The sequence below is a fragment of the Aspergillus karnatakaensis genome (assembly GCF_047715665.1).
Source record: "Aspergillus karnatakaensis strain CBS 102800 unplaced genomic scaffold BJY04scaffold_14, whole genome shotgun sequence".
Classification (NCBI taxonomy): domain Eukaryota; kingdom Fungi; phylum Ascomycota; class Eurotiomycetes; order Eurotiales; family Aspergillaceae; genus Aspergillus; species Aspergillus karnatakaensis.
The window spans coordinates 249,744-276,729 of record NW_027395726.1 but is presented as its reverse complement, the minus strand read 5'-3'; the positions used below and the strand labels follow the sequence as shown (position 1 = coordinate 276,729).

The 26,986-nt window shown below is 49.9% G+C and overlaps 14 protein-coding genes across 14 annotated transcripts; 9 read left to right on the top strand and 5 right to left on the bottom strand.

The window, feature by feature from the left end:
• Nucleotides 1-2,565: 2,565 nt before the first annotated feature.
• On the top strand, nucleotides 2,566-4,247 carry BJY04DRAFT_184717 (uncharacterized protein). Its single transcript, XM_073710657.1, has 2 exons — nucleotides 2,566-2,674; nucleotides 2,727-4,247. The coding sequence occupies exons 1-2, from the start codon at nucleotides 2,666-2,668 to the stop codon at nucleotides 4,017-4,019; spliced, it is 1,302 nt and encodes a 433-aa protein (XP_073573285.1). The 5' UTR covers nucleotides 2,566-2,665; the 3' UTR covers nucleotides 4,020-4,247.
• Nucleotides 4,248-4,690: 443 nt separating this feature from the next.
• Nucleotides 4,691-5,262, top strand: BJY04DRAFT_216290 (cysteine-rich PDZ-binding protein; the record flags this gene model as incomplete). The annotated part of the gene is made up of 3 exons (XM_073715703.1): nucleotides 4,691-4,891; nucleotides 4,980-5,103; nucleotides 5,177-5,262. 3 exons carry the CDS (start codon nucleotides 4,691-4,693, stop codon nucleotides 5,260-5,262), a joined length of 411 nt encoding a protein of 136 aa, XP_073573284.1.
• Nucleotides 5,263-5,490: 228 nt separating this feature from the next.
• Nucleotides 5,491-8,846, bottom strand: BJY04DRAFT_206400 (ribonuclease H-like domain-containing protein; the record flags this gene model as incomplete). Its single annotated transcript, XM_073713706.1, has 7 exons — nucleotides 5,491-5,796; nucleotides 5,846-6,479; nucleotides 7,064-7,454; nucleotides 7,503-8,142; nucleotides 8,188-8,414; nucleotides 8,461-8,553; nucleotides 8,612-8,846. 7 exons carry the CDS (start codon nucleotides 8,844-8,846, stop codon nucleotides 5,491-5,493), a joined length of 2,526 nt encoding a protein of 841 aa, XP_073573283.1.
• A 263-nt stretch (nucleotides 8,847-9,109) lies between these two features.
• Nucleotides 9,110-11,103, top strand: pex26. The gene is made up of 2 exons (XM_073720034.1): nucleotides 9,110-9,800; nucleotides 9,853-11,103. Exons 1-2 carry the CDS (start codon nucleotides 9,373-9,375, stop codon nucleotides 10,724-10,726), a joined length of 1,302 nt encoding a protein of 433 aa, XP_073573282.1. The 5' UTR covers nucleotides 9,110-9,372; the 3' UTR covers nucleotides 10,727-11,103.
• BJY04DRAFT_25953 (uncharacterized protein) lies at nucleotides 10,788-12,304 on the bottom strand. Its single transcript, XM_073720033.1, has 2 exons — nucleotides 11,485-12,304; nucleotides 10,788-11,428 (listed from the first exon to the last, which is right to left on the bottom strand). Exons 1-2 carry the CDS (start codon nucleotides 12,204-12,206, stop codon nucleotides 10,915-10,917), a joined length of 1,236 nt encoding a protein of 411 aa, XP_073573281.1. The 5' UTR covers nucleotides 12,207-12,304; the 3' UTR covers nucleotides 10,788-10,914.
• Nucleotides 12,305-13,692: 1,388 nt separating this feature from the next.
• BJY04DRAFT_25916 (putative succinate:fumarate antiporter (Acr1)) lies at nucleotides 13,693-15,483 on the top strand. The gene is made up of 4 exons (XM_073720032.1): nucleotides 13,693-14,063; nucleotides 14,116-14,163; nucleotides 14,214-14,522; nucleotides 14,583-15,483. The coding sequence occupies exons 1-4, from the start codon at nucleotides 14,006-14,008 to the stop codon at nucleotides 15,194-15,196; spliced, it is 1,029 nt and encodes a 342-aa protein (XP_073573280.1). The 5' UTR covers nucleotides 13,693-14,005; the 3' UTR covers nucleotides 15,197-15,483.
• Nucleotides 15,484-15,848: 365 nt separating this feature from the next.
• BJY04DRAFT_216285 (uncharacterized protein) lies at nucleotides 15,849-16,738 on the top strand (the record flags this gene model as incomplete). The annotated part of the gene is made up of 3 exons (XM_073715702.1): nucleotides 15,849-16,261; nucleotides 16,397-16,513; nucleotides 16,567-16,738. 3 exons carry the CDS (start codon nucleotides 15,849-15,851, stop codon nucleotides 16,736-16,738), a joined length of 702 nt encoding a protein of 233 aa, XP_073573279.1.
• Nucleotides 16,739-16,993: 255 nt separating this feature from the next.
• BJY04DRAFT_25890 (ankyrin repeat-containing domain protein) lies at nucleotides 16,994-18,230 on the bottom strand. Its single transcript, XM_073720030.1, has 2 exons — nucleotides 18,045-18,230; nucleotides 16,994-17,978 (listed from the first exon to the last, which is right to left on the bottom strand). The coding sequence occupies exons 1-2, from the start codon at nucleotides 18,127-18,129 to the stop codon at nucleotides 17,041-17,043; spliced, it is 1,023 nt and encodes a 340-aa protein (XP_073573278.1). The 5' UTR covers nucleotides 18,130-18,230; the 3' UTR covers nucleotides 16,994-17,040.
• Nucleotides 18,231-18,311: 81 nt separating this feature from the next.
• Nucleotides 18,312-19,760, top strand: BJY04DRAFT_25882 (twinfilin). The gene is made up of 4 exons (XM_073720029.1): nucleotides 18,312-18,421; nucleotides 18,519-19,156; nucleotides 19,228-19,479; nucleotides 19,528-19,760. The coding sequence occupies exons 1-4, from the start codon at nucleotides 18,403-18,405 to the stop codon at nucleotides 19,642-19,644; spliced, it is 1,026 nt and encodes a 341-aa protein (XP_073573277.1). The 5' UTR covers nucleotides 18,312-18,402; the 3' UTR covers nucleotides 19,645-19,760.
• Nucleotides 19,162-20,349, bottom strand: BJY04DRAFT_184686 (PHF5 family protein). The gene has a single exon (XM_073710656.1). It carries the CDS (start codon nucleotides 20,200-20,202, stop codon nucleotides 19,876-19,878), a length of 327 nt encoding a protein of 108 aa, XP_073573276.1. The 5' UTR covers nucleotides 20,203-20,349; the 3' UTR covers nucleotides 19,162-19,875.
• A 146-nt stretch (nucleotides 20,350-20,495) lies between these two features.
• On the top strand, nucleotides 20,496-21,838 carry BJY04DRAFT_184685 (pinin family protein). Its single transcript, XM_073710655.1, has 4 exons — nucleotides 20,496-20,650; nucleotides 20,709-21,150; nucleotides 21,205-21,273; nucleotides 21,325-21,838. Exons 1-4 carry the CDS (start codon nucleotides 20,640-20,642, stop codon nucleotides 21,715-21,717), a joined length of 915 nt encoding a protein of 304 aa, XP_073573275.1. The 5' UTR covers nucleotides 20,496-20,639; the 3' UTR covers nucleotides 21,718-21,838.
• Nucleotides 21,839-21,919: 81 nt separating this feature from the next.
• On the top strand, nucleotides 21,920-23,749 carry BJY04DRAFT_25819 (alpha/beta fold hydrolase). The gene is made up of 7 exons (XM_073720026.1): nucleotides 21,920-22,303; nucleotides 22,424-22,476; nucleotides 22,537-22,644; nucleotides 22,696-22,805; nucleotides 22,865-23,195; nucleotides 23,247-23,298; nucleotides 23,359-23,749. Exons 1-7 carry the CDS (start codon nucleotides 22,225-22,227, stop codon nucleotides 23,649-23,651), a joined length of 1,026 nt encoding a protein of 341 aa, XP_073573274.1. The 5' UTR covers nucleotides 21,920-22,224; the 3' UTR covers nucleotides 23,652-23,749.
• Nucleotides 23,750-23,847: 98 nt separating this feature from the next.
• On the bottom strand, nucleotides 23,848-25,286 carry BJY04DRAFT_216279 (uncharacterized protein; the record flags this gene model as incomplete). Its single annotated transcript, XM_073715701.1, has 5 exons — nucleotides 23,848-24,550; nucleotides 24,602-24,726; nucleotides 24,776-24,848; nucleotides 24,896-25,043; nucleotides 25,097-25,286. 5 exons carry the CDS (start codon nucleotides 25,284-25,286, stop codon nucleotides 23,848-23,850), a joined length of 1,239 nt encoding a protein of 412 aa, XP_073573273.1.
• A 1,054-nt stretch (nucleotides 25,287-26,340) lies between these two features.
• Nucleotides 26,341-26,930, top strand: BJY04DRAFT_216278 (60S ribosomal protein eL43; the record flags this gene model as incomplete). The annotated part of the gene is made up of 4 exons (XM_073715700.1): nucleotides 26,341-26,359; nucleotides 26,428-26,458; nucleotides 26,609-26,773; nucleotides 26,867-26,930. 4 exons carry the CDS (start codon nucleotides 26,341-26,343, stop codon nucleotides 26,928-26,930), a joined length of 279 nt encoding a protein of 92 aa, XP_073573272.1.
• Between the last annotated feature and the right edge of the window lie 56 nt (nucleotides 26,931-26,986).

The following is a 26,986-nucleotide window of genomic DNA, read 5'->3' as shown; positions in this document are numbered from 1 at the left end:
TGTGTGGAAACCCATACTCGGCGAGCCTAACAGTTTTAACTGGCTTGTACCAGGAGCTTGGGCGGGTCAGCTGCTATTTTTACTCGAACAATTGCTTTGCAAGTAAGACAATGCGATCTGACAGCCGTCTATCGCGGCGGGTGTGTCCGGCCTCGAAGAATGGGCTGGTGTTGATGACGAACCCCTATCCCGGTCTATACATTAGGACCCAAAACCCTGACCCCGTTCTGCAAGGATATATCACATCTACATGCACGTTTCCGCGCCGGAAACTCAAAAGAAGCTATAATGCTAACGGCACGCAGAAAGATGCCCACGCTCCCATGTCTTCAGGCACTCCCAGCACCACTCATGGCCGCAGCGAGTACCTGAACGTCTTATTAGATAACCAGGTTAAGGGGGCACTTCGGACGCCGTGGACGACACCAACTTACAAGTGATATGCCTGCAACCTCCATCCCTGTAAATGCGATAAGCGCAATCTCGGCCAGGACACTCCTTACTGCTTCCGCGGACCTCCGCCTCCCCAAGGCGCTCCTCCTCGAGACGCCTCAATCTATCTCTCTGCCGATCTTCTTCTCGACGCCTATCCTCTTCTCTTCGGCGGCGCTCTTCTTTTGCAAGTTGTGCTTGCCGCTTTGCTTGTTCTTTCGCTGCCGCCTTTTTCCGAGCCTTCTCATCGGCCTTGCTGCGGCGGGAATCCTGGACTTCTAACTCACGAGCTACAGCCTCATCCACTTCTATCTGTGCCCGGATCTTTCTTCTGGTGGCAGCTTCTTCGTCGCGCTTGCGTCTCTCCCGCCCCATGGCGACTTCTGGATGGTCGAACTCGTAACAAGTCATTCCCTCATGCCATGGGCGCTGATGCGTGAAACAAGTCCGAGCGCCGCAATATCTACACGTCATTATAGGCGAATCGGCCCCTGAAAGATGGATTTGTCCGCCTGTACAATTTGGATTTGAGCACCATATGAAGTTCGGGTCTGCGGACAATGTTTTACGCGTTCGGATGCTGTTGTACCGGCGGACAACCTCGGGCTTCGCCCAACTCTGGACATCTTGCTCTGACATTGGCCTCTTGCAAAGTGGACAGGAAAAGCCTTGATCATTCAGGCTATCTAATTGCGCCTGTAAGGACCGCCTGAGGCATTGCTGGCAAATTTGTCCTGGCGGATGCTCACACCCTGGCGATATCGGCTTCTTTGGAAAAGAAGATGTCGGCAGATCCTCCAAACATGCTAGACATTGTCTCGTAGATGTAGCAGGGATGGGATACCTTGCGTAAACCCGGTCTGGCCAATTTGGTATATTTCGCTGGACGGTCGAGACGCGAGGATCACTTACGAGCCTCGTTTCATTGCCCCGACCTATGGGTGCATATGAATATGGTCGTCGAGACACTGTTTGTCTCTTCATCTGAGGGTGGGCTTGGCTTATTGCAACTTGCTGCCTCCAGCTGTCCCCGCTCTCCTGTCTAGTAAGGGAGGGAAAAGGTGGGTCGACACCAGGCTCGATATACGTTCTGCGCCGACTCGCATTTTGATTGTACCCGACGGAAGGATAGGTACTTGTAGCAGTGGCGAAGTTGATCAATTCGTTTCTAGACAGGTAACTTGGACCAGTACCGAAGCTTGTAGTACTGGTTTGGGTGGACGGGCCGTATCCTACGCAAGTATAACCGTTACTAACATTGTCGCTGTGTTGTACTAACGTGTCAGTAAATGCTCAGTCCTAGAGTGAGACAGAAAAAGTCGTCAGACCTGGTATGATATTGTGGACTCTCGTTGCCATTTTCGACTTTGGATAATCGTTTGCCCATATTGTAAGGCTATGCTATCTCTCCGCTGAGCGACACAGTCTTGCGCAGATAAGTGACTGCAGCGTCGGGTCAGACAGAGGGGCCCCGAGAGTACATACAAGACAAGAAGCCTAACACTTATACGGTTGCTACTGCGAGCGAAGCGATAGAAGTCAATTCTGAGTACCAGGTATCAGGTGCTTATACAGGGGAGGCTGACGGGCAACCGAAGCAAAGCAATTATACGAGGGACTACGCAAGGCTACAAACGAGCGTCCCGAGCTCATGACAAGGCAGACCGGGCTGCACCATTTCCCTCGTATCATAGCTCTGTATTTCCAGCGCCGAACGAGGCTCCCAATCCAGCGTGACGGGGCGTTCTCTGCTCCCTGTGGTTTGAAGGGCTGTGGCGTTCGATTGAGTTGATTATTGGACTTCCTATGCTAGCTAAAATTTTGTGGAAGGAGTGGCCAGGGCAAGAAAGAGGTTCGCTGATACTAAGTGCAACCCTCCTCCAACCACCATTCATTTTAAGGCTCTTTCCCGAGGTTGGGCTGCGAATAAGCTCTGAAAGCTCAGAAGAGGTCAAACTGGAGCAGCCAAGTCTCAACGGCGCTCAGCGGTTGGATGTCAAGAACGGCGCCAATCCTTGCGTTTTGAGGGCATCTTACTGGGCAGCTCCAAGCCTCCATCCAACGCGGGGGGCAGTGAAAGCAATACCCGAGGTCATATGATTGGAGGCTGCACGTCGGCATATCACCGGTCAACCTTCAAGTTATAATGGCACCGAGTGTTTCGCTGATTCAAGGCTTAAAAGAGAAGGCTTAGCAGTTCGTTGTTTATCGTGGACGAAGCAAACGTTCAAAAATGAGCAGGGTAATACGCCCTGTGTACCTCGGGCATCGCATCACTGACCCAAAACTTCTAGCCTGGCAAAACACTGGAGAGCTTGCCTCTTGAGCTGTATATACAGATCTTGTTACTTATCAATGATCTGGCTTCTCTCCGCGCATTAGCACTTGCTTCACGCTCCTTTCGCCATGCTTATTCTCTCGTCCGCTATGAGGCCCTACTGAATGTCTTGAATGCCCAGTATGACGGCCTCGTGGAGATTGCTGAAGCCATAGCTGCAGTTCGTTCCAAGCAGCTTCATGCAAGCAGAAAAGAAGATAAAGATTCTATTGTTGCACTTTTGGATGCCCGCCGCCGCAGTGATGAGATTCGGCGTCTTGAAAAACAATCAGCAGCAGGGCTTCCTCTTCCATACCAGCCAACGGACTGCTTAGAAGTTCTTGAGCTTCTCAAACTTCACCACATTGCGGTTTATCTTCTCGATGATTATAGTCGAAATGCCCCACGCCCGCACTGGATTGGCCCGGCGACCTGGGATTCTGGGATTTTACCGCTTAGCCTTTCTGATACAGAAAAGAAGCGCTATTTCCGCGCGTTCTACCGACTACAGACCTATGGTAATATGTTCAGTACTGGAGAAAATTCAGTCGATGTTCAGCATCAGCTCCATACCCGTGACTGGACTGGAATTTTCACGAAGGAAGAAGTATGGCGATTGTTCTTCAGCCCTTTGGCACCATGGGAAGTAGAAGAACTTGGATGCGTCTGGCATCACTTCTATGAGCGAAATGGCCAGCGGTACTTTGAGGTCGCCAGTGACCTACAAAAGTACTGGCCTGAGCAGGTGAAAACCTACCCAAAGCTTCCAGATTCTCTCCATGCTCTTCCAAGCTGTTTGATTCTTCATTGTCAAGAGCTTATAGCTTTTGAGCGGCAGATCCGGGAAAACCTAACGTGTTATGGACCGGCCTTTCTCTACAAACTCCTTGATGAAGAAGACTATATGACTCGACGCAATTTTGTACTTGCCAACGCGCGCAGATCACCTAAAGCTTTTCCAGTGGTTACACCGCGAAATATCTCTGTTCAGCTACCTTTACTCTACCCAGCAGATTGTTTTGATTTTGAGCTAGATGTCGAAGGATTCAGAAGCTTCGTGTCAACTATACCTGAAATTGAGCAGCCGAATACCGCGTGGACGAGAGTCTGGATTGACCATATGCAGGAAGATGAGCTACTCTTTGAAAAAATGTTTTCTTGTGGTCTCAGGGCCCCCCGCTGGAACTGGGGGTATGCCCTTTGGGATAGCGAGCGTCTGGCTGAATGGAGAGCCCCAATGGACTGGTCTGTGGAGGCTATGAATTGGTGAAGCTAAGATCATGTATCTTCTTGCTTATATTATACTGACCATGTGTATGGTGTCTGTTTTTTGTGTCTATCTTCTGCCTTGAATACTAGCGCTGCCTTTGCCTTATCACGAATATCCCCAGCTTGCGAACTTGTAATCCCCGTTTCCCTGTATACACCGCGAGAGCCCAGACATAAAGCGAGACATCCTCTGGTTGAGCGACCGTCCAATCTTCATACTGCATCCCGATCCACTCTATTGTTCGTAGCCTACCATCAGGAAGTCAGTTTAGATAGAAATATTAATAATGCAAAATATACATTAGACTAGTATATTTACCCTCTATTTACCACAAACTTGACCGTCAAACAAGATTCAGCTGAAAAAGGTCAAAAAATCCCCATCCATGACCTGAATCTATAAGCCGCGCACAGACCATCCGCGCCACAACGGCAAAGAGCAAGGATCCCAGATGTGGCGTAATCCTACCCACCCCAAGGCTCCAGCCACCCATCGCAACCCATGACATCGATCTATCAAGATCTCTTCAGCTGAACAACACTCAACAGTACTACCTAGCTTAAATCTTTCCAAAGCCCACATAATCAACAACAAGACCCTCACCTCAGCTGGATCTCTCGCCACAAACGCAACCCCACAACAAAAAGCAAAAAACAGAAACAAAGGCGAAAATGGTCTGCGCCAAATGCCAACGAAAACTAAAACAAACCGAGCTCGCCACTCCAGGCGTGAAACGCAAGAGTGAGATGTATTATGGGTCTCCCTCGACGTCGTCAGGTGCCGGGGCTGGAAGTGGGAGTGGAAGTGGAGGTGTCGGTACAGCGTCAGCAAGTAAATCGAAGCCGACGTTAGGGGGCACGGGGATTTCGAAGGTTTGTTCTTACTTTTCTTCTCTCTTTTCTTATGTCCAAGTTTTTGAAAAGGGAAGGCTTGTAGGGATGTTCGCTAATGGGTTGACAGAATAAGCTGCTTAGTGCGAAGGCGAAAAACCCGTACGCGGCGTATTCGTCTTCTTGTGAGATGTGCAAGACGAAGACGGAGCAGGGGAGGAAGTTCTGTCAGAGGTGTGCTTATCAGAAAAATGGTGAGTCTATATTCAATACGTTATTTAGCTATCGGCAGGTGTTTCAAGAGGTTAATTTCTAACTGATCTATAGCGTGTCCGATGTGTGGGAAGAGCTTGACGGGGAAGTCGGGTAAAGATCAACCTGTAGTGCAGGGGCAGAAGTTCAACCTGAAATGATTTTTTTGGCTGGAAGGTAAGATTTTTGGGTTGGCATGGCGTTTAGGTGTAGGTATCATTGGGACAATTGAACGGACCTGAGGTTTTAAGGTGTTGTAAATAAACTGTTAAGATGAAAGCTAGTTATACATGACATGATAAACTCGAATATATGCACATCTCCACGAGCCACTCTATCCTACACCTTCTCTACCTAAACGCTCACACTATCTCCGCAAGAGAAATTGTTCACCGCTCAGCCAGCATGTTCTTGATGCTTGCGTAGTATGGCGGCAGCACGTACTTCGCAATCTCCTCCTTTGCCAACCATTTGAAATCCTGGAGATTTTGGACGTTGGCAGAGAGATCGGCCTGTCCAGCCATAATGCGGCCTTTCATGAAGAAGGTCTTCTCGCCAGCAAGCGTGACTCCGGTTGTCTCGTCGGTCTTGCGCTTTACCACCGCATTGTAGACGTAGTGGCCCACGGGATGGTAGCCGACCATGAAGGTGTTCATGTTGACACCGGCCGATTCTTCAAGGGTACGCTCAGCGGCCTGATATCAATGGTCAGCAAAGGTTGCCAGATTTAGGGAGGAGACATACCAGCCGAAGAGTTTCATCCCCAACAAGAGGCGAGCTAGGAAGCTTCCAGTACCCCTCTTTGTGCTGAACAAGCAGGTAAAGAGTCCTCTGGAGAGCCCTGTCAAGACTCCGGGTGTCACCCTTCTTATCCGCCTCTGTCACCCTGGGATACGGTCTCGGAATCTCCTCCTTCTTACTCGTATCTTGAGACGTGTTGTTGGCCGTGCTCTCAGCATCTAGAATAAGTGACTCAACCATGTGGTCCGGCTCCGACTCCTTTGCTCCAACGAGGAGTTCATCGTTCCAAGCCTCCTGCGAGTAGGCATTATAGTTTCCGACATCGCGCGCGGGCGTTTTACGCTCCTTAATCTTCTTCTTCCAGTCCTCGTCCGCAGGTGTTCCACGCTTGAAATAGAAGTATTTTGTAAAGGGAAGGGTCAATCGCTCGTTGAGACGTTTCTGGTAGAAGTAGAATGCTTTCTCGAAATCGGTGAGATCGCGTGTGATTTGGGGAGCGCGGGAAAGGAGCACGCCTGCATTAATGGCGTATTTAGGGCCCACGACGGGGAACGTAGAGGACGCGGAGGAGGATTCAGGATTGATTGGCGTGGCGGCTGAAGAATAATTGCGACGGACAAATGTGTCTTGACAGCTTCTGCATACTCGTTGTTCGGCGACTGACGGTCCTGCGGAAGTGAGCATTAGAGGTATTTCTCCAGAAGTGGATAGAGGTTTACATACGCAATATCGAGGCTATGCGCCTGGCGCCATTGGATCCCGAAGACATCTCCAAGTGCTGTGGGCGATTTGGTCAACAGTTCACTCCGATCTGTCCATGCAAGAAAAGTTGGCGGTCACCTGTTTTGCTCCGGACTCAGGGCCTGGAACTAATCCACAACAGGTTAAGTCCACACGTGACTGCTCACCTACTTCTCTACAAATTTTCGTGCTCCCAATTCTCTTTCCTTTTTCTCTCCACAGCACCATTCCTTATCATCACTGCGTTTAGTTTCTTCTACAACCAGTCGGTCATTTTTCCGGTGCTCAGAGAGATTGTTGGCAGCCTTTTTTCGCTAGCGGTACCTTCTTGAACTAAGGTGTACGGTTAGATAGACGCTGCGCACAAGTCCCGTTTGACTCGGAATGGCTTCAGATTGCTTTTTGCTATCTGAATCTATCAAATCGTAGATGCCTCAAAACTCCAGACCTTGGGTATTGGTCTTTCAGCCAATATGACACACCCTCTCTTCGGATCCAAAGACACGTAGCTTATTGCCATAGATTTTCCAAAAATGAAAATCTCGTCTGGGGATCAGGAGGCCTCGCTTGGCCTTGCGTTTCGCGTCCCCTGGGCTGTTTTCTTCTCCTAGGACCTCATCGCTTCCAAGGCTGGATGTGTCCTCTGGTCCTTCGCTGCCGTCTTGTACTTGAAGCTGGGCAAATTGGTTGTTGAGATCGACTTGTCTTTTTCGAGGTTCGAATGATGGTGACTGCGGGTCTAGCACACTCTGATTTCCCTTGCCGAGCTGCGCTGAAAGTCTGATGAAGACTTGAGCGGTAAGCAGACTGTCATAGCCTGCTTCATGGTCGACCTTTTCCAGCTGATACCTCGCAAAGTGTGGGTGTATGCCTGCAAAATATCAGTACGTATCGCCATCCGGTATGAAGTTTCACATACTCATTTCCGGCTTCGGCATTTTCAATAGACTGTTATTGATCTCTTGCAAAGATGATGTGGGATTGATCGATCCGCAGTCGTGTGTCGCAAGGTATTTCGTATCTATCAGAACCGGAAAATGCTCGTACACCATGGATTGAAACTCCTCGACACGGTCTGGCAGTGGTCCAAAAAAGCAGCGGAAAAAGTATATTAGGTCGGTGAAGAGGTTATGGCCAACTAGCACAGGCCGATGAGACTTCAAACGCTGCTTGAAGTCATCCACAAACTCATTGAGCGTCTCGCCTTGCTCCTTTGGTGCAGTGTTGGCTCTGATACCGGGGAAATGGTTGTGACTCAGGTTCGTGAGATCGCCTCCAGCCAGAGCCTCGGCGATCCATCTGAACCCTGTTTCTTTCCAGGCTCGCTCTTGCACACGTTGCACGCGCTGGTCCTGGATCGTTTTCTCACGCTCCTCGTTGTACTCGATGATCTGAATGAACGTCGGTCTGCTAATGGTCACAAGGCCAGCATATTCCACCTCAACAAGCTGATGCACTAATCTTTTCTGGAATCTGTTCAGTACGGACGGCATGGCCTTGAGTCCTTGCGCATTGATTTCCCGGGATGGTGGCGGAACATTGAGATGATCACTGCGTTTCTGTAGATTGTTAGGTCAGTCGCATGAGTGGTGCTGGAAACGTACATCACCAAGAGCCAGCCAGTCATCAAGAAGCCGCCTAACAGAGTTGAGAAATCCAAGCGATTCAAGATCCGTGTCTTTGACATCTAGTGAGGTAGCTGGGTTTGTCTGGGTCTGCCTTTGAACAGCTTTGGCAACGGCCTGCGCCTCCTCTGATCTGGATATATACTGCACTCCGGTTCTGTACAATGAGTCCATATTGAACTTGTGCTCAAGTAGAAACTCGATTGCTACAAAGAGTCAGTCCCGTCAATGGAAGAAGCAAGATATACATGCCGCTACTCTGCATTGACCAATTCCGCTCAACTTCCAGCCTCCGGTCGATGATTGGGTTCAGAAATAGATTATACGGCTTTAGTGAGTATTTCGCTAAGCAGGTCTCAGTACGCGGTTTTCCCAACTAGTGAAAAGGTATTGTAGGTCTGACCTGCCTCGGTGTCCTCATGACAAAACGTCAAGCCAACTTGAATAATCTGGTACATACTAGCAGCATCCTTGACCTCTTCGTATCGGGTCTGTAAGCTCTGCGGACGGCCGGCTCTTCCTTGCGGGGGTTGGAATATCCCGGAGAACTCCAAGTCAATGGCGACAAACACTGAGGATGCAAGATCCTCCAGCATCCTCGCGAGGTGGTAAGGGAATGTCTGCGCGGTGACGTCCATGATGGGTATATGAGTATGGAATGAAAGTAGGAGCCAGTAGAACTAGAAGTAAAAGCAATGGGATAAGTCTAATCTACGTAAATGTGAATGTAGACTGAACGCAGCACTGAATTGAAATGACCGTAGTGGTGATTGAAAAGCGACTGGTAGGTAGTCGGATAATAATGTCTCCAAAATCCCGTCTTTACCTCCTGGATCACTGATAAGGCTGCTCTTCCGCTAAAGAAGCCATTCGTACCTGGGAGGTTGATGATGAAGTGAGATGGCGATGCCAAGATAGGCGATCCGGAGAAGTCCCGTGACAGGAGCTGGACCAACCCCAGACATGAGGCCGAGCCGAGGGAAAAGCAACCCGCGCTCCTAACCCGGTCCTCCAACTCACTGTTCACCTCCACAGAGCTCTTTCAATCATTTACATCAATCTATACCTTTTTACCCTTATTTTCTTTGTTTTCGCAATAGCCTTGAGCTCCTCGACGAATCCACTTCTTACCTCCTTCAGTTTACCCCATCTTTGGCGGTGAACATGGCCGACGATGCATACATGTCGGCGTCCTCTTCCTCCATCCTATCTCCGTCGAAGCTCTGCTCAAAGACATACAAGAAAGCCTCACAGCTCTTCTTAACACGTCGACTGCAAGAAGCGCTTGAGTCATTAGAACCAGTCATCCCCACAAAAAGCAGCAATGTCGATAATGAAGTCAATGGCACCGATTCGCCCTCGGCGATCGCTACAGTTCCTGCCACCTGGCGGATCAAAGTTTGGAATTTATACGTCACACTTTTAAGCGCAATCATCGATCTCGGGCCAGAAGAAGGAAAGCGGACAATTGGGCAAAAGGAATGGAAGGACATCTCAACACAGGTTCGCGACGGAGCTATTTGGGAGAAGGTTGTACAGACGGGTTATCAAGGCCGAGAGGGATCGGTAGATGCCGAGGTCGTATATAATCTGTGAGTGATCCCGACACCAGGCGCTATCAATTACTAACAAGCCGTTTGCCAGGGGCACTCTTCTTCTAAACCATTCCCCGTCACAAACCGTTAACCAGCAACGCCTCGAAACATACCTCTCCTCGTACGGACAACCAAACCTCGATATTGAAGAGCACCTACAGAGTCCCACAAGCTCACAGCGACGCCACATCAAGGGTGGTACAGATACGCCAAAAGATCTTGCCGCGCGAGTTCGATTAATTGAACTCTTCACGCTTCACGTGCTTCCACGGAACGAAGAGTGGGACTATGCTCGCGAGTTCATCAACCTCAGTGAGGTGCTCGACGACGAGCGAAAGGAACTATTTTTGCAGACGCTGGACGGTCTTAAGGAGGAAAAAGAACAAGGGAAGCTGCGCGCTGCAGCTCTGCAACGCGAAAAAGATGCAGAACTAGAGAGGCAACTACAAGAAGCAGAGCGCCAGAAGGCAGAGGAATCGGCAGCTGCAGAACGAGCTTCACAACAGAAGGGCCACAGGCGCAGCGGTAGTGAGGTGGACTATGGGATCGAAAAGACAAATCCGAATGGGAGTATCAGAGGAAAAAAGAGTGCCGAAAAGCCCGGGAGCAGCAAAGCCGGCTCTTCGTCGCGAGGAGCTATGTCTCCGCCCAACTCCAAGAATCTCAAAAAATCAGAGAAGCCCGAAACAAGGGCAAGACAATCGCAGGCCCTCGTTACAGTGCTACGAAATCTCGTGCAGTACCTGGGAAAATCAATATCTAATAACCCCCTGTCGTTCGTCCGGTCATTGCTATTTTTGCTGGGTCTTCTATTCGCCCTCAACAAGCCGAACGTTCGCGAGCGGATTCGGAGGATAGCTGGCTCTGGTTGGCAGAAGATCAGGGGGACTGTCGGGATGGGTGTGAAAGTCAGCTATATTTGATGTCTCTTTTGTTTTGTTTCGGTTCATGCTACGCATTGGTACTCCGAGGCTGGCTTGTGATATATATCCTTCTGCATGTATATTTACATACGAATGAATGACACCGGCAAATATGCCACGAAAATGCTACTGGGTATCTTCTCAAACAATTTTGAAGGCATCACTTTCATATATCACGTGCCATCTCATCAAGCAGCACTCGACTTCGGTTCATTTCCAGTTCCAACTACCTCTGGATTCGTTATCTCCGATACCGATGTGGACAGAGGCCCAGCTTCACCTGCCTCCTCGCATTCGCGCTGCTTCTCGATCCTCCGCTTCCACCATCGGAACGCCTGAACGAAGAAGTGAGCTGCAAACAACTGCTCCGTCGTGTATAGCAGGACGGGTACTGATGTTTTTGACTTTATGAACAGGTCGACCGGCGTCCACATCGCGTATAGCAGTGGGATACCAAGCGCCGTACTCTTTGCAGGGCCACAGAAACAAACAGCAATGGTCTCTTCCGGGGGTATCTGCCTGAAGACATGCCACTTGCCAAATGTTGTCCGCAGGCAAAGGGACTGGGGAGGTCGCGAGAGAAAGAAGCATATGGCCGTTAGAAAAACGTATAGAGCGATATTGAAGAACACGACAAATAGGATGCTCTCAGTTGAGAGATCCTGCAGGGCTCCGGTGGCGAAGCAGGATGAGAATGTCGTCCTAGACATGATGGTAAGAACAGTTTCTCCTTCCACCTTGTCTCTAAACTAACTCACCAAATCATAAGGAGCAAACAAGCTGACCCAATCTTTGCGATCCTATATTTTTGGACAATCTCTCCCGTCCGTTTTGGCCACAAATACCTCACTAGCTGCCCAACAGCCAGCGGCACCAACACAGCCAGCCCCAACTGCTTAAACACGTCCCGATACATCGCCGTCAAGTCTCCATTCTGATCCCTCCAGACATCGAACTCTGCCGACTTCGGTAACAGCGTCACTGTCCATCCTGCCGTGACGAACGGGCCCAGGATATTCGCAATCAGCACCTCCACCAGCGCAGCTGCATCGTCTCCTCCCGCCGATCTCGTCATGACCACATTCGAAGCAATCGTGGTTGGGATACAAGCGGTGAATATGAACCCCGCCAACATGGCGCGATCGATCTTCGCTTCCGTGTCACCAGCCAGTATCGCATGCACTACTGCAAGGACGACCGCGGGCACAAACAAGAAGGAGGTAATCTGCACCAGAGCGTGAAGGCGCCAGTTGAACAACTGTCGAACGAGCTTGTCCTGCGGTATACTGAGTCCGGAAATCAGGAAGACAATCGCCACGGCGCCATAGAGAACAGTGTACTCAGATCGAATTACACCGCCGTGTTTGGCGACATTGGGGAAGAGATATCCGAGCAAACAGGCGAGGCCGATCCCGATAATGAGCCATTGATGGAGTATGAACACGCCGATGCGCTTCCATAACGGCTCTGGGGCGCTCATATTGAAAAGACAACCCCTTTTTTGACTGAGATCTAGGGCTCATCTGGATCTGATATTCGCGCTCAGGTTTTGCTTGGTCTTCAGTTCATTTTGTGGAGAAATCTTGGGATATAAGGCTGAGAATTATAGCATCGGCGGTTTCGCCGAGGCCAGTGATAAAGTTCGATAAAGAATTGATAGGGAGAATGATCCACCGATGGACCCTGGCCTCATTGTTTTCACCATCACCGTCTCGAGGGATTCGAGAAAGCAGGAAGGCGGTTTTCAGCCAGTCGTCATTTTGATGCTGATGTCGCAAGGTCGGCTAAACCTATCAAGGGTCTCTCGGTTTCGATGGGGTCATTACCTAGAACTATCAATTACACTCGGACAAGCACCGACAAGCGAGATCGTGCAATTCCTGATCAACGTCTCACGAAGTAAACCCTCTGTCAACGTTTACAGAGAGTCTGATCGCTACAGGATACATGGCCGTCTCGGAACTAATATCTAAGCTTATCTGTTGGGAGAGAGACAGGGAATTCACTCTTGATGCCTCAGGCCATTACTCTGGATGGAAAAAGTCTGGATAAAAAATGAACCGATGATGATTAGTAAGTCTCTACGTCGTGGTTACTCCGCATAATTTTGGGGTAACATATATGATTACTACTGACTGCTAACGAACTATAAGGGAACATGACAAAGCCAGAGGCTTCAGGAGTTCAGACTCCGGTTTCTATAACAGATCTATATCTCACAGCATAAGCTCCGTGTCGACAAACTGGCGTGCATAGGTACCGTCGGCACTTCCCAGAACGGAATTAACCTCGGCATGGCTGAGCAAACGTCATTTTTCCTGGGGTCCGGATTCTCCCGTTTGCGTCCTCCCATTTCCCTTGCAAGAGCCCTTAGTTGGTCTGTCGCTGAGGCAGAATCACAAGCTAGCTAGCTGCTGCTGTTGCTTCCATACGGTAGACACTACCCGGTTTCTTAATAAACTACGCGCAGCTGAGTTGTCGAAATGACCAGCACCGTCACATGCAGAATGCCTCTAGATAACTTCGACTCGTCCTGGTTGATGAGATCATGTCTTCTGGGACCGAATCAGCGTCGCTGAACCAAAGCCAGAACTTCGGAAGCGCACCGGGAGAGCTCTCTTTTGAGTTCTGCGCCATGAAGTCTGGGGTCATCGATTCTCCTGGGGTACAGTAATGATGATGAGAACGGACACCAGAGTAGCATCGTATCCCACTCTCAAAACGGATGCATTTCGCACTAACTCCCAGGCTTTGTAGATAATCTGATTATCAGATCCTGAACATATTCTCGGCTGTCCGTATTCTCATACTAACCTGAGGTTAAGCTGTTGTGCTGATGAGCACCCTTCCGCTCGTCCATCTCCCCGTCTCCGCTTCCCCGTTCCACCTCCGCGGCCTCGCCTGCCAGCTTAAGAATTAGTCTACCCTGTGCAAAAAAAAAGACAGAGACAAAAGCCGCCACTGGAACCGAGTCCCCGGGCTATGATCGTCTTATCCGAAGCTCTGACTCTTAATCGAGCAGCTTGCTTTCATCCTCGGTCCAGCCGAGGGTACTTATACTTCCGTATCTCTCCGCATTAATTCTGGGGGAATTCACCTTGTGAACGTCCGATATCGTCGCTATTATTCTTTTTGGTCCTCGTGACTCTTCAGTCTTTTCTTTCCTTTGCTTTTCTTAAGATTGTTCTTTCCTTCCTTTCCTTCTCCTTTGTATAGCTGGAGACCGCGCTGGGCTAGTGAGCTTCGTGAGAGGAACAAAATATCTATATACGAATCGCAATGTCCGCTAAGGGAGGCAATGGCAAGAAACCGGCCTCGCCAGCCGTCAATCTGATTGGTAGAGCTTCCTCGCTGTTTCAATGCCATACCATACTAATATTATCGAACAGCTGGTGGTGGTGCTGGTATGATGGAGGCCCTCGTGTGTCATCCCCTAGGTATGCATTCGCAGTGATTGTCAACAGGCAGGCCACTAACAATAGTTCAGACACAATCAAAGTCCGCATGCAACTGTCACGACGAGCTACAGCACCGGGTGTGAGGACTTCCCAAGTGTATTCCTGCTCCCGTCCTACGCAAAACCTAACCTCAGTACAGGTCAAACCCCGCGGCTTCATAACCACCGGCGTGGAAATCGTCCGGAAAGAAACCGCCATGGGCCTCTACAAGGGTCTCGGCGCCGTCCTCGGCGGCATCATCCCCAAGATGGCAATCCGATTCACCTCTTACGAATGGTACAAGCAGATGCTCGCAGATAAGCAAACCGGCGCAGTCACCAGTAAAGCTACATTCCTCGGTACGCCCACACCACCGCTATTGCCCTTGTTGCAGTCTATACTAACAGAGAAAAACACAGCCGGTCTCGCCGCAGGTGTCACCGAAGCCGTGGCCGTTGTAAATCCCATGGAAGTCGTCAAGATCCGCCTTCAAGCACAGCACCACTCCCTCGCCGACCCCCTCGACACACCGAAATACCGCTCCGCCCCGCATGCCCTCTTCACCGTGATCAGGGAAGAAGGATTCTCAACACTCTACCGCGGCGTCTCCCTTACCGCTCTCCGCCAGGGTACAAACCAAGCAGCAAACTTCACAGCATACACAGAACTAAAGGCCTTCCTGCAACGCTCGCAACCGGAGTACGCGAACTCTCAATTGCCTTCTTACCAGACGACTGTTATCGGGTTGATCTCAGGTGCTGTTGGTCCGTTCTCGAATGCGCCTATCGACACGATTAAAACAAGGTTGCAAAAGACGAGGGCTGAGCCTGGTCAGTCGGCTGTTAGCAGGATTATGGCTATCGCAAACGAGATGTTCAAGCAAGAGGGCGCGAGGGCGTTTTACAAGGGTATCACGCCGAGAGTTATGAGGGTTGCCCCTGGTCAGGCGGTTACGTTTACTGTCTATGAGTACTTAAAGGGGAAGTTGGAGGCTAGTAATTGGGCTTTCGTGGGCGGGAAGTTTGAGGAATAGTCAATTGACTAGTCATTCCTTGGCCAGTTGTATGTTTGAGCGAGGGAGAGTGAGAGGGTGAGATGCTGCCGGAAAAGCATTTGATACCATGAGCATTGCCGGGGGCGTTGTTTTGCTTATTTATTTTGCTGCTGGTGCTCTTGTTGGATCTACTCCGAATAATAGTTATCGGCGGTTAGTTAGGGTTTGGTCTGGAATGAGCCCGACTTTGAAGAAGGATGTTGTATATACCTGATCCGAATTTCTTTTATTTGTTCAGAATAAACAGTATACTATCATTTATTTAATCCTGAAGCCTTCGTACTCCAGGATATGATTGTTTATTGTAGGCTGCCATGCGATATAGACCCATAGTTATGCTACGTACAGAGCATGCGAAAGTCTTGGCGCTTATGCTTATGCTTACGCTTACCCATGACTCTATCCAAAGTGCCCTAAAGGTAAGCATGACCGTGAAGACGACGAAATACATTGACAATTATGTAGAGAAGTCGAGAATCGATGGGAGTAAGCTAACGGGGTAAGTCAACATATATAATAGTTCTCAGTTCCCGGCTACAACTACATTTATAGATCTAGCTATCAATTTGAATCGACCACTTTATTCTAACCAAAATTCTACTTCCAGAATCAAGCTTGATTATTTCCCGTCATGTCTCCAACATTCGTCCTCATCACCGGCGCCAACCGCGGCATCGGACGCGGCCTGCTAGAGCTCTACCTCGCGAAACCCAACCATACGGTCATCGCAGCGAACCGGGACCCTAAGGACCCCACATCGACAGAGCTGCTCAACCTTCCAACTGCCCAAGGCACAACAGCCAAAGTGGTCAAGCTGGACATGGCCTCGCCGACGGATGCAGAGGAGGCGGCACGGATACTGAAATCCGAAGGAATCGAGCATATCGACATTCTCATTGCGAACGCGGGCATCGGGCTCAAGTGGCCGAAGCTTGAAGAACTTCTCGTCGACGATTTAAGGACCCATTTCGAGACCAACGTCTTGGGATTTGTTCGGGTGTATCAGGCATTTTTCACTTTTATGAAAGCGGCCAAGGACCCTAAGTGGGTGACCATCGGGTCCAGTGCTGCGTTTTTGACGGTAAGAGTCTTCTGCGTGCTTTAAGTGTTTCTCGCTGACTTGTGATAGTGAGTGAGATTCGTCTTAGAAGTTGATCAGATTCTGTACTAAAGAAGCAGGAACGCGGGTCATTATCCAAACGCTGCGTACGGCCCTACCAAGGTCGTGCAGCACTGGTTTACCAGAACGGTTTCCATTCAAGAGCCGTGGCTAACGGCCGTGACAATCGACCCAGGGTATGTCGCCCAGTTGTAACTTGGTGATTCGATGGCGCTAACCAAAAGACAAGCTTTGTCCAAACCAACATAGGCAACCGCGCCGCAAATCTGCTTGACCTCGAGAAAGCGTCTATCACTGTCGAGGAGAGTGCGGGTGGCATGCTCAGTGTAATTGATGCTTCGACCAACAAAACACATTCGGGGACGTTGTGGAAGTGGACTGGAAAGGAGGAGCCGTGGTAGATGGTGGTTAAGTCTCAAACTATCAGCTAGCGAGAATCATGCTGAAGCACATAGCGGGTGATAGTTTAGATCACTGTTTAGTGTGAGAGAACTAGAGATTAGATTGCAATATATTAGTCTTCTGTCCGATAATTGAAAGCATCAATCAAAGCCTGCCAAACTGTCTGTTTACGCTAGACGCAATGGAGAAGCTATCAGCCCTCGGTGGCCAGCTTTGTGGTGAGATAATTGATCCCCGGTGTAGGAATATCAATGAGAAATGAAGCCGTAGCCTCTATATATTAGAGTTGAAGAAATAGCTGCTAAGACCATGAACACGACTTCCCCAACACCGGGTCTTGCGCGAGCAAGTGATTCAAATCAAATGGGATGACCCGATTGGTTAACCAGCATTTTCTAGCCCTCATAGATATATCTCCTCCGTACTGAACAAGCAGCAAAAGCCCCTCTTCGAATCCCCGTTCAACAGCTAAATGCAGAGGTGTCCACCCATGGCCGTCATGCGCATTGATGTACGAGCCTAGCTCATTCTCTGGCCACTGTTCCAGCAACGTCTGTAGCACTTCGAGCCGCTGATAGTGCGTTGTCCAGTGCAGTACAGATCGGTAATCATTATCCAAGTGTGCAATATTTGCCCCGTGGCTAAGTAACAGGCGTATGACATTGTTGTGACCTCCGACCGCGGCGTGAAAGAGGGCCGTTCGATTATCACTATCGATACTGTTTATATCTAAGTTTCCACGCTCCAAAAGCACGCGGAGGACCCGCTCGTGACCCTTCTGAGCGGCGATATGAATCGAGTTAAGCCAGCCTTTGTTATTCTCGGTGTCGGTGTTGGGTGGGTTTTGTGAAGCAACCCCGCTTACGGGGTCAGCAGAATTGGAGGGAGCTTCAGGTCCTGTGTGAGGAATTGATTTCTGAGGTGGTAAAGACGAATTCCCCATCGGAACATCAGACGTAGAAGTGCTTGAGCCAGACGACTCGAACCTCGATGAAAACAACGTCTCGTTTAGCAGCGTATCGGAAGGGTTGGAGCTATTGAGGATGTCATCAAGGACCCCTAGATTCAGGGCGGCATCGTCGAAAATGTCTGCATTCCATGCTAGCGAAAATGTGGCTGGTATGGTGGACTCGAGAGGTGTATCAGCTGGTGGTTTGGTTTGCGCTTGACTGCCAGTCCGGGTCGGTTGGCCTGTATGGCCACTGTCGCCCTTATTTTTCTGTTCAAGTTTCTTCTTCTCTGAGTCATAATAAAGGTTAGATCACAGCTCCCTACTCTGTATATGAGAGATGTAGGGTGACTTACGCCGAAACCTGCGTTGAGCGATACGGCTCTGCCACCGACGACGTTCGATGGGATCAGTCGGGGGCTCTGTCGATAATGGATTCATCTCGGTCCCCAATTATCCCTGAGTGCAACTCCATCCAAGGCAGTCAGCAAGTGGCAGCAAAGACTTGTCGAACGCCCAGCTGGGCTGATTCAATGAAGAGGCGAGAAGTAAAGCGCACTCCTGCCTCCTTTAGCTCCGAGTCAGCCCCATCTTAACCCCGCTAACCAACCACACCGCTTCTGCCTCTTCGCTCGGGAACAACATTGCATCTTACAGGTCCTATCATTGATTCTATCATTCAAAAGAAAGACTGCAGCCTGTATATACTTCATTATGCAGTCCGGAATCTCAGGTAATTCCCCCTCCCGCAACCGCAGTGACGTACCCCACCACCAGCTTCAACCAGCACCTACGACAGCAGCTGCGGAATCATGCTAACAATCAAACAGTCTCGCAAGAACTGCACGATGCTTTTGCGAAATTTGCTTCCGATAACTCTGCCTTCTGCCTCCCTGTAACAATAAGCGCCGAGAGTCTAACGCCGCTCGCTACAATCCCCTTCTCGGGTGGCGGAAACTCCTTCTACCCCTCTCTCACACAATTGTCATCCGTGCTTGAACCCAAGACCCCTATCTACCTCCTTCTTCGACGACCGGGCGTCGCATCGCCATCGCTTGTAGCGCTTACTTATATACCCTCGAATGCGGGTGTGCGCGCAAAGACTCTTTTCGCCTCTACACGGGCGACGCTGGTTCGGGAACTAGGCAGCGAGAAGTTCGGGGAGACGATCTTCGCTACGGATGAGGATGAGGTCGTGGGTGAGAAGGCGTGGAAGGATAGGGAGGCCGAGAAGAATGGCACCAGTGAGGGAGGATACCGTCGGGAGGATCTAATGGGGGAGAAGGAGAGGGAACTGGAGGCTGTGCGGAGGGCGGAGGAAGCCGCTCGGAGCGGAACGCCTGGGAGAGATATTGGCATTGGGGGGACTTTTGGACGGGGACCATCCAGGATGCGCATTGAGATGCAGGTGGATGAAGATGCAAAGCAGGCGTTGTCAGGCCTCCAGGCGTGGGGTTTGGTACAGGTGGTAAGTTTTCTCTTCTAAACTTGTGTTATTTGCGGTGGTCTAGGATGCTAACGTTGGTCTCTATCTACCAGTCCATTGATGTCAAAACAGAGACACTCAAGCTTGCTGATGCCCAGTCCGGCATCGATGCTGAGTCCGTCCAAAGACACATTTCCTCGTCCTCACCGCGTTACTCGTTCTATCACTATCCCGATTCCGACGTTGTCATCTTTATCTATACTTGTCCTTCAGGGTCGTCGATCAAGGAGCGAATGTTGTACGCCAGCTCGCGAATGTATGCGCTCCAAGTGGCTGAAGAGCAGGGTCTGAATATCTCGAAGAAGGTATGGCGAGTCGAAAGTGTTGATTGAAACAAGCTGACGAAGACATAGATTGAGGCTGGCACCCCAGACGAGGTTACCGGTGACCGTCTTCACGAAGAAGTGCACCCCCCACAAAACGCTAATCTCAGGCAAGGATTCGCGAAGCCGAGACGGCCGGGGAGGTAATCGCGTTCGTTGCTTGCAGCTCTGTACTTGGAAATTCGAGTGCGCGGCCCTAAAGTAGAACAGCCATGCACACGTCCTATAATCAAGTTCCATTCATATTCCCAGCAACCATATCAAGGGTAACTCCCGCCGGAAGCGCTAATATTGTAGAAGAAAAGCGCATCAGCTCGCCGCACATCGTAGGCCCAAATGCAATCACCCAGCGGCAGGCACAGGACAGCAGCCGCCAGATCAATGATTTCGGAAACTCTTTTTTTGATAAAATAAATCCGTCCTCGAACTTCCCAAGTTTATAATCTTCGGACACCCGTCTCGATCCTTCTCCAGCCGCGTACATTCGAAGCAGTAGAACGCATCACTGATTCCCTCGCCACCGCAGACGATGCACTTGTTTTGGTAGTTTCCGAAGGAGCACTCGTCGCAGATGCGGACTAGCGTTGTCGGGCGCACGTAGGAGTCGCACACGGGGCACTTTCCGTCGCACTTGTCGCACAGGCGGCCGATGGAGATGCCAGGCTGCTTGCGGCACATAACGAGATCGGGATGATGGCGGGACATGGTGACGGCGAGAGATGAGATGAGGAAAAAGAAACTGAAGTGTAGACCAAGAAAAGAAGTAGAGGTCTGTTGGCAGTATCACTGATTACAAATGGCCAAGTGATGCCGTGACAAAGCTGATCGAAGGGGTTGGAAAGTGAGTGAGAGGAGGGATAGAAGTCCGGCCAGGAACCACGGCGTGGCGTGGACCTTTTTCTGCCAGCCAAAGGTGGAAGTTGGTCCGTGCGCGGGGAGGACTGGAACTTTGCGGCTCTATCGCGACAGTAACACCCTTTCAATCTACGCATTCAATTGCAATTTACATTGTACTCTCTGATCGGGCTTGTAATAGCACCGAACTTCCTGTCCATTGCTTGGTATTACCTGTATTATTGATCTTTTTCCATCTACGACCTTACTCACTTCCTTTCTCAAACGGCCGCGAGCCAATACTAGCTATGGCGGAAGGGTATGCGCTTTTCTGAATCTCGTCATGTTCTGCGCAGTATTAATTGAGCCTTCTTCAGATCCTTGGCCTCTGCGGTGATAATCCCAGATCAAGACTCCAACCCTCCCTCCCCGGATCCCGGCCTCAAACGCAGACAATCCTCAATTACAGACCACGACCCAGACTCAAAGCGGCGCCGTCTCAGTACTCAGACTAACGAGCAAAGCCCCGAGCAACGCAAAGATCGCCAAACATCACCCCCCAAACCTGGGCCACAAGAGTCAGAACGAAAGCGCAGGGACGAGGACCGCAAGCGTGGACAACGACTATTCGGTTCTCTACTGGGCACACTCTCGCAGAGCTCTAACTCTGCAGCCCAACGGCGGAGGGCAGATATTGAGCGGAAGCAGCAGGATAAACTCAAGTTACAAGATGAGGAGTACGGGGAGTTGAAGAAGAACAGGCGGGAGGAGCGGCTGGCGCAGAGGAAGAGGGAGCAGAAGCTTTACGAGAGGGAATTGGTGAGGTCCGCGAGAGTTTAGCTGAGAAAACATGCTAATGAGATTCTATCATAGATGCATACTCGTCACAACAGTCTTCTCGCTACCGCTCATTTTCTGAAGACGAAGACGGAACCTGTACTGGTATGTTCTTCCCTGCCTGGGCGGCTGTTGCACGTTATAACTCTGGAGTAGTACTATAAGCCCTGGGAGCTCCGCTCTGGAGATGAAGCAATCATCGAAAACCAAATACGTGAAGCGGAGGCAACAATCGCACGAGAGGTGGAAGAGTTCGATTCGCGGGGTGCGCGAGATGAGGAACAACAAGAGACGAAAAAGCAGGACGGGCAAAATGAACACCTAGAGCAATCAGAACCACAAAAGGATGGTGAAAATGAGGCGCCGAAAGAGCAAGTCGACCAAGAAACAAACGAAACGATCCACGAAAAAGGCTCAGAACAGCCTCAACCCGAAGCCGCTCCAATAGCTGACACTTCAATATCAACTTCAACCCATGAAGACCACCGCGCAGCTGAAGATGATGGAGGGGAGGTAGTCGAGGACAATGAAGATACGGTGATTTACTGAGCGCCCTTGCCGATGGCGCTCGTTCATTTTTCCTCGGCCTTTTCCTTCGAAATTCCTCTCGGTCTTGGTGGCTTGATGCTCACTCAGTTATTTCCCAGAAGAGACGCCAATAGTGTACAGTAATACAAACTTGATGAGATCTTATTGAGGGGGAGTTGGCGAGGCCCGAGGCATCTCGGAGGAACAGCTCGCCAACCATCACCACAACAGCTTCTAAGCCATGTAATTCTCAGCCATTTGGGCGTCTGAAGAACCCTTCTAAAGCTCACCAGTGATACAACTTCTTCAAAGCCATCGTCCTGAGGATTTTCTTCTCAAATTCCTCGTTTCAAATAGAAAACGTCACATTCACGTGATTGCAGGAAGAGGGGCTGTCCAGCTTCCATCGAGCTGTTTTAAGGCCAACCACGGTCGACAAACCATTGAATTGTCTTTTGTCATTGCCCAATCTGCTCATCAACACAAAGGGGAAGCATTTTCTCTCGTATCTGCACTTTTCTCGTGGCTATGGCTGTTGACAAGATCAAAGTCACCGGAGACCCACGGGTTGAGCATCGCTCAGCATTCGTAAATGGGAAAACATACGGTATGAGGGCTTTATCACTCTATCTCCGGTATCAGGATGTCTTTGGATGGTGTGCTCTTTGTTGTCTTATTCTCAAGCGGTACTGCCTAAGTGACCACTTGACTGACTATATATTTCTAGGCTACCTGTACAGCGAGCCGCAATCAGGGAAATACAAAGGCACTGTAGTTCTTGTACGACTCCTACATCATATAAGAACCAGAACCCGAGTGATCAGAAATTAACCCCCACAGCTTCACGGTTTCCCAGACCTCTCAATTGGCTGGCGATACCAGATCCCCCTGTTCACCAAGAAGGGCTTCCGTGTCATCGCCCCCGATACACTCGGCTATGGAAGAACGGTAAATTCATCTTCCTAATGGCTTAACAACGCAAACGCTGAATCAACCCAGGATGCCCCAAAAGATCTCGCTGCATACTCGCACAAGAATTGTGCAGACGACGTCAAAGAACTAGCCGCGCAGCTCGGCGCAACCAAAATCATACTCGGCGGCCATGACTGGTACTATTCCCCGACATTCTCTCGCCTTCAGGCTGCCAAACAAGCTAATACTTACATAGGGGCGCATACCTGGCTTACCGCGTCGCCCTTTGGCACCCAAACTTAGTGCAGTATCTCTTCACAGTCTGCGTGCCCTACAGCCCACCGCACAAAACGTACTTGCCTATCGAAGAGATGGTGGAGAAAGTCACGCCTCACTTCGCGTACCAGCTGCACTTTATCAGTGGGGAGATTGAGAAGACCGTGCAGACAAAAGATGACCACAAGCAGTTCCTTATTGCGTTGTTCGGGGGCAGGACGAGAGAGAAGGAGTTTGCCTTCGATGTGCATAAAGGTGTAGATCTGGAGGTCATGAAGAGGCTGAGGCCGAGTTGGTTGTTGAGTGAGGAGGTTTGTCTACTCCTTGCAATTGGAATGCGATTTGGTGCTGACGAAGTATAGGAGCTGGAGTATTATGCCTGGGAGTTCAATAGGCACGGACTGCGCGGACCTCGTATGTTACTCTTTCTCCTCAACATCTTACTCGAGACTAGGCACACTAACAGAAAGATAGTCAACTGGTATCGCACTCGCAGAATTAACTACGACGACGAGCTCACTCTTCCTACCGGGTCGATTAAAGTCCCCGTGCTTTTCATCCAAGCTTTGAAGGATGCTGCGCTGCCTCCGCACCTAGGCAAGAATATGCGGAAGTATCTGCCCGATCTGACAATCGAGAAGGTTGATGCGTCGCACTGGGCGCTTTGGGAGAAGCCTGAAGAGGTCAATGGGTTCTTGGAACGGTGGGTGGATAGGGTTGTTGAGGAAAGTAAGCTTGGAGGAGGTGTTAGGGGAAATAAGTTGTAAGACATCGAGAATCTGTGATTGATATAGGAGGATGTTGGAATATGTATGTACGTTTTTTGTAAGCAATGTGGGTTGGACAGAAGTATCTAGTATCGAATTAGTTGATACTGACTCCAAGATATACTTTCCATATGAGACGAGCATGGATATCGCATTGTGTAGCCAGATTAATTATAAGGGGAAGTAACAATTAAGCTTAATTATCGAGCACCTGCGTCTCAACACGGCACCCAACCTTCTCCAGGCGATCAATATACTCCTGTCCGAGAACCGCAGGTGTAACGATACCGCTTCGCGAAACCTTCTTCACCTTCTCCTCGTTTTCCAAAAGCACCATAGCCGCCTCGGCCATCAGAATACCCGTGACAACATACATCGAACCTTTGAACGTTAGCTTTCCAAAGACACGCTTCGACGTATCTTGCTCTGGGGTGGCAACGGCACGGTACTCGACGTGGTCGTTGCGACCGCTTTCTTCCGTCGGCCCACTTCCTGGTGCATAGATAATCTTCTTGACGAGCCAGCGGAATGGTGGAAGGAGAAGAAGGGATGTTCCGAGGAGGAAAGCGTAGTTCCATAGAATCCCGACAAAGGTGTTGCGGACATGAAAGAATTGGCGGAAATGGAACCTTGGCCCGTAGAATTCGGACATGAGCGTACTGCTGCGGTGAACGATGGTCTGGTCGCAAAAGTCTGTTGGGGATTTGGTGAGGGTGCCGAGGTCGGGGACGGAGCGAACACCGAGCATCTTTGTTATGATAGACTCTGATGGAATGTCTTTTGGTGGCTGCGAGGCTGCGAGAGAGAATGGTTTGGTGGATTCGATGAGATGGCTACTGGAGAAGTTCTCGATGCAGTTTAGAATGGTAGAGAGAGTGCCGCCACTAGCACCAGAGGATCTGTAGGAGTTAGTTTCCCAGATGGTATAAGAGGAGTTTCTGGTGGCATACTTCATCTCATAGAGCGCGCCGGTGACTTGCTTGGTCTGGCTAGAGAGTTTCTCGCGGACTGTTTTCACGACAGCCCAAACTAGGATATCTGCCGGGGCACTTTCGATGCCGACACAGTGGATTATCTATGAAGTATGAGCAGGTTACTGACTGCGGAAACTCAGAATGACATACAATAGCGTCGTTTGACTTGGCAGTTTCGTGATATCTGTCAACCGTCTGCTTGACCCAAGGGGTTTCCCCAGTCCTGTTGAGCGGTTAACGATGCAAAACAACAGACGTTGGAAGACTTACGCATCGAGGTAGTGGGTGCCAGCATTGGCACAAGCTTCCACTACGGGTGTCGAGTATAGATGATACGGCCCAACGCAGTTGATAATGACCTTAGTTCTCTCGGCCAAAAAGCGTAATTCCTCTTTGTTCATTTGAACACTGAGGATTTCTGAGAGCGTATCAGCGATGAAGATGAGAGCATATTCTATCACCTAGACATACCAGGTTCGGCGCGATCAGGGTTGAGCTTCCTCAGGCCCTCGGCGATTCCCTCGATCTTTTGAGGCGAACGGCCAGCCAGTGCCCATTTCAAATTCGTCGGAAGGCTTTTGACGATGTGCTCAGCACAAAGCTTTCCGGTGTACCCGGTAGGGCCGAGGACCACGATATCAAACTCCCTGCTGGACTGCATTTTGAAAGTGGTGACGGTACCTAGTCCGAAGGAGTTTGTCAAACAGAGCCAACCAGAAAATGTCGAATATTTGTACTCTTTGCTGCTTGGATGATGAAGTATGATCAGCGCACACTTGTAGTACGTCAAACAGTGCTCATCGCCTTGGCATCATTCGAGTAAATTGTGATATATATCGGTGTGCTCGTAGAGCACTCTACCTAGGAGGTCGAGTTGAGGAGAACGTTGGCCAACCGCGGCTTGAAGACGTCACCGAACTGGAGGATCCGCTTGTGAGCGCCCTCGATCTTCCCAGTTCCGAGGCATATTGCTTTCTTTCTAGGACGCCAAGTATTTCGGACTTTATGACTGTGGAAAGAAGTTAAAACAGAGTCGAATTTTAGAATTGTACTCTACGGCTATCATGGGGTTGAATCATTATTGGAGAGCCATGTCAGCATAGGCATAGGTTGCCCATGCAGGCAGCCTGAAATTAGCCACGTGACCCGGATAGATCTTGGAGGTGACATCCTCCTCCGCTTTTGTTCGTCGTTATATGCAAAAGCTATAATTATCGATCAGAATTCCTAGCATAGTATCTCAGATGGGAAGTATCTGTCAATCTCTCCATGATTAAAAGGGCAATTTTCACCTATCGATAGGCAAGGCAGGTTGACTCTTGAGACTTTGGACGGTACGTATACTCCACATTGCAGAACGCTTTTTTATACTGCCGGTCACTGCCGCCTACCTTTTTGAGGCGGGCCTCATTGGACTTTCGAGGCCGGCGATGGCAGCACTTGGATAGAAAGATGTAAAGAAAATGAAGATAGAACTAATGTTTGCTCGAATGCGCTCTTGATAGCGATCTGCCATCAGAGCAGTCGAAGTTATCAAGACTAGAGCTGTTCAAAACTATAGAGGGACGTTGGTGATCTCAAGACTCATCACGTGGTGCCAAGGCTGAGCCCTAAGCGAGCCCAGCCCACAAGTGGCCGACTTGAAAGGCCTCCATCCCGAATTTGATCTTCCGCACTGTTATCCTTCTTCACCTCAACAGCCGCACACTGACAAGATGACGAAGCGCACCAAGAGTGAGTATAGCCTGATCATGAACCTCTCGTCGATTAAAATGGAAATAGAAGCTAACTATGTTTTCCAGAGGTCGGTATCACCGGTAAATACGGTACCAGGTATGCTCTTGCGACCCTCTCCTAAATTCTTCCCACACGATCGGATCAAATTCAAACACGACTTTGTGACCACGAAATGGCGAATCCCGGAATCTCGACGACCGAAACCAGGAACGATTGAACATTTATTGACTGATGGCTCGCCAATAGATATGGTGCTTCCCTGCGTAAGCAGGTGAAGAAGATGGAAGTGTCGCAGCACGCTCGCTACATCTGCACCTTCTGCGGAAAGAACACCGTCAAGCGCCAGTCTGTCGGTATCTGGGAGTGCAAGGGCTGCAAGAAGACAATTGCCGGTGGTGCCTACACCGTCTCGTAAGTCGACCGGGTCACTCCACACAGCCATTATCTCGCATAGGGGAATGGAATGGAAACAGAACGGTCTTACTAACCAGAGTTCCTATACAGTACCCCTGCCGCTGCTGCCACCCGTTCCACCATCCGTCGTCTCAGGGAAATTGCGGAGGTCTAAATGATCGTGATGGGATTTCTTTGTTTACGTTAATCAAAAAAATGAGACAAATACAA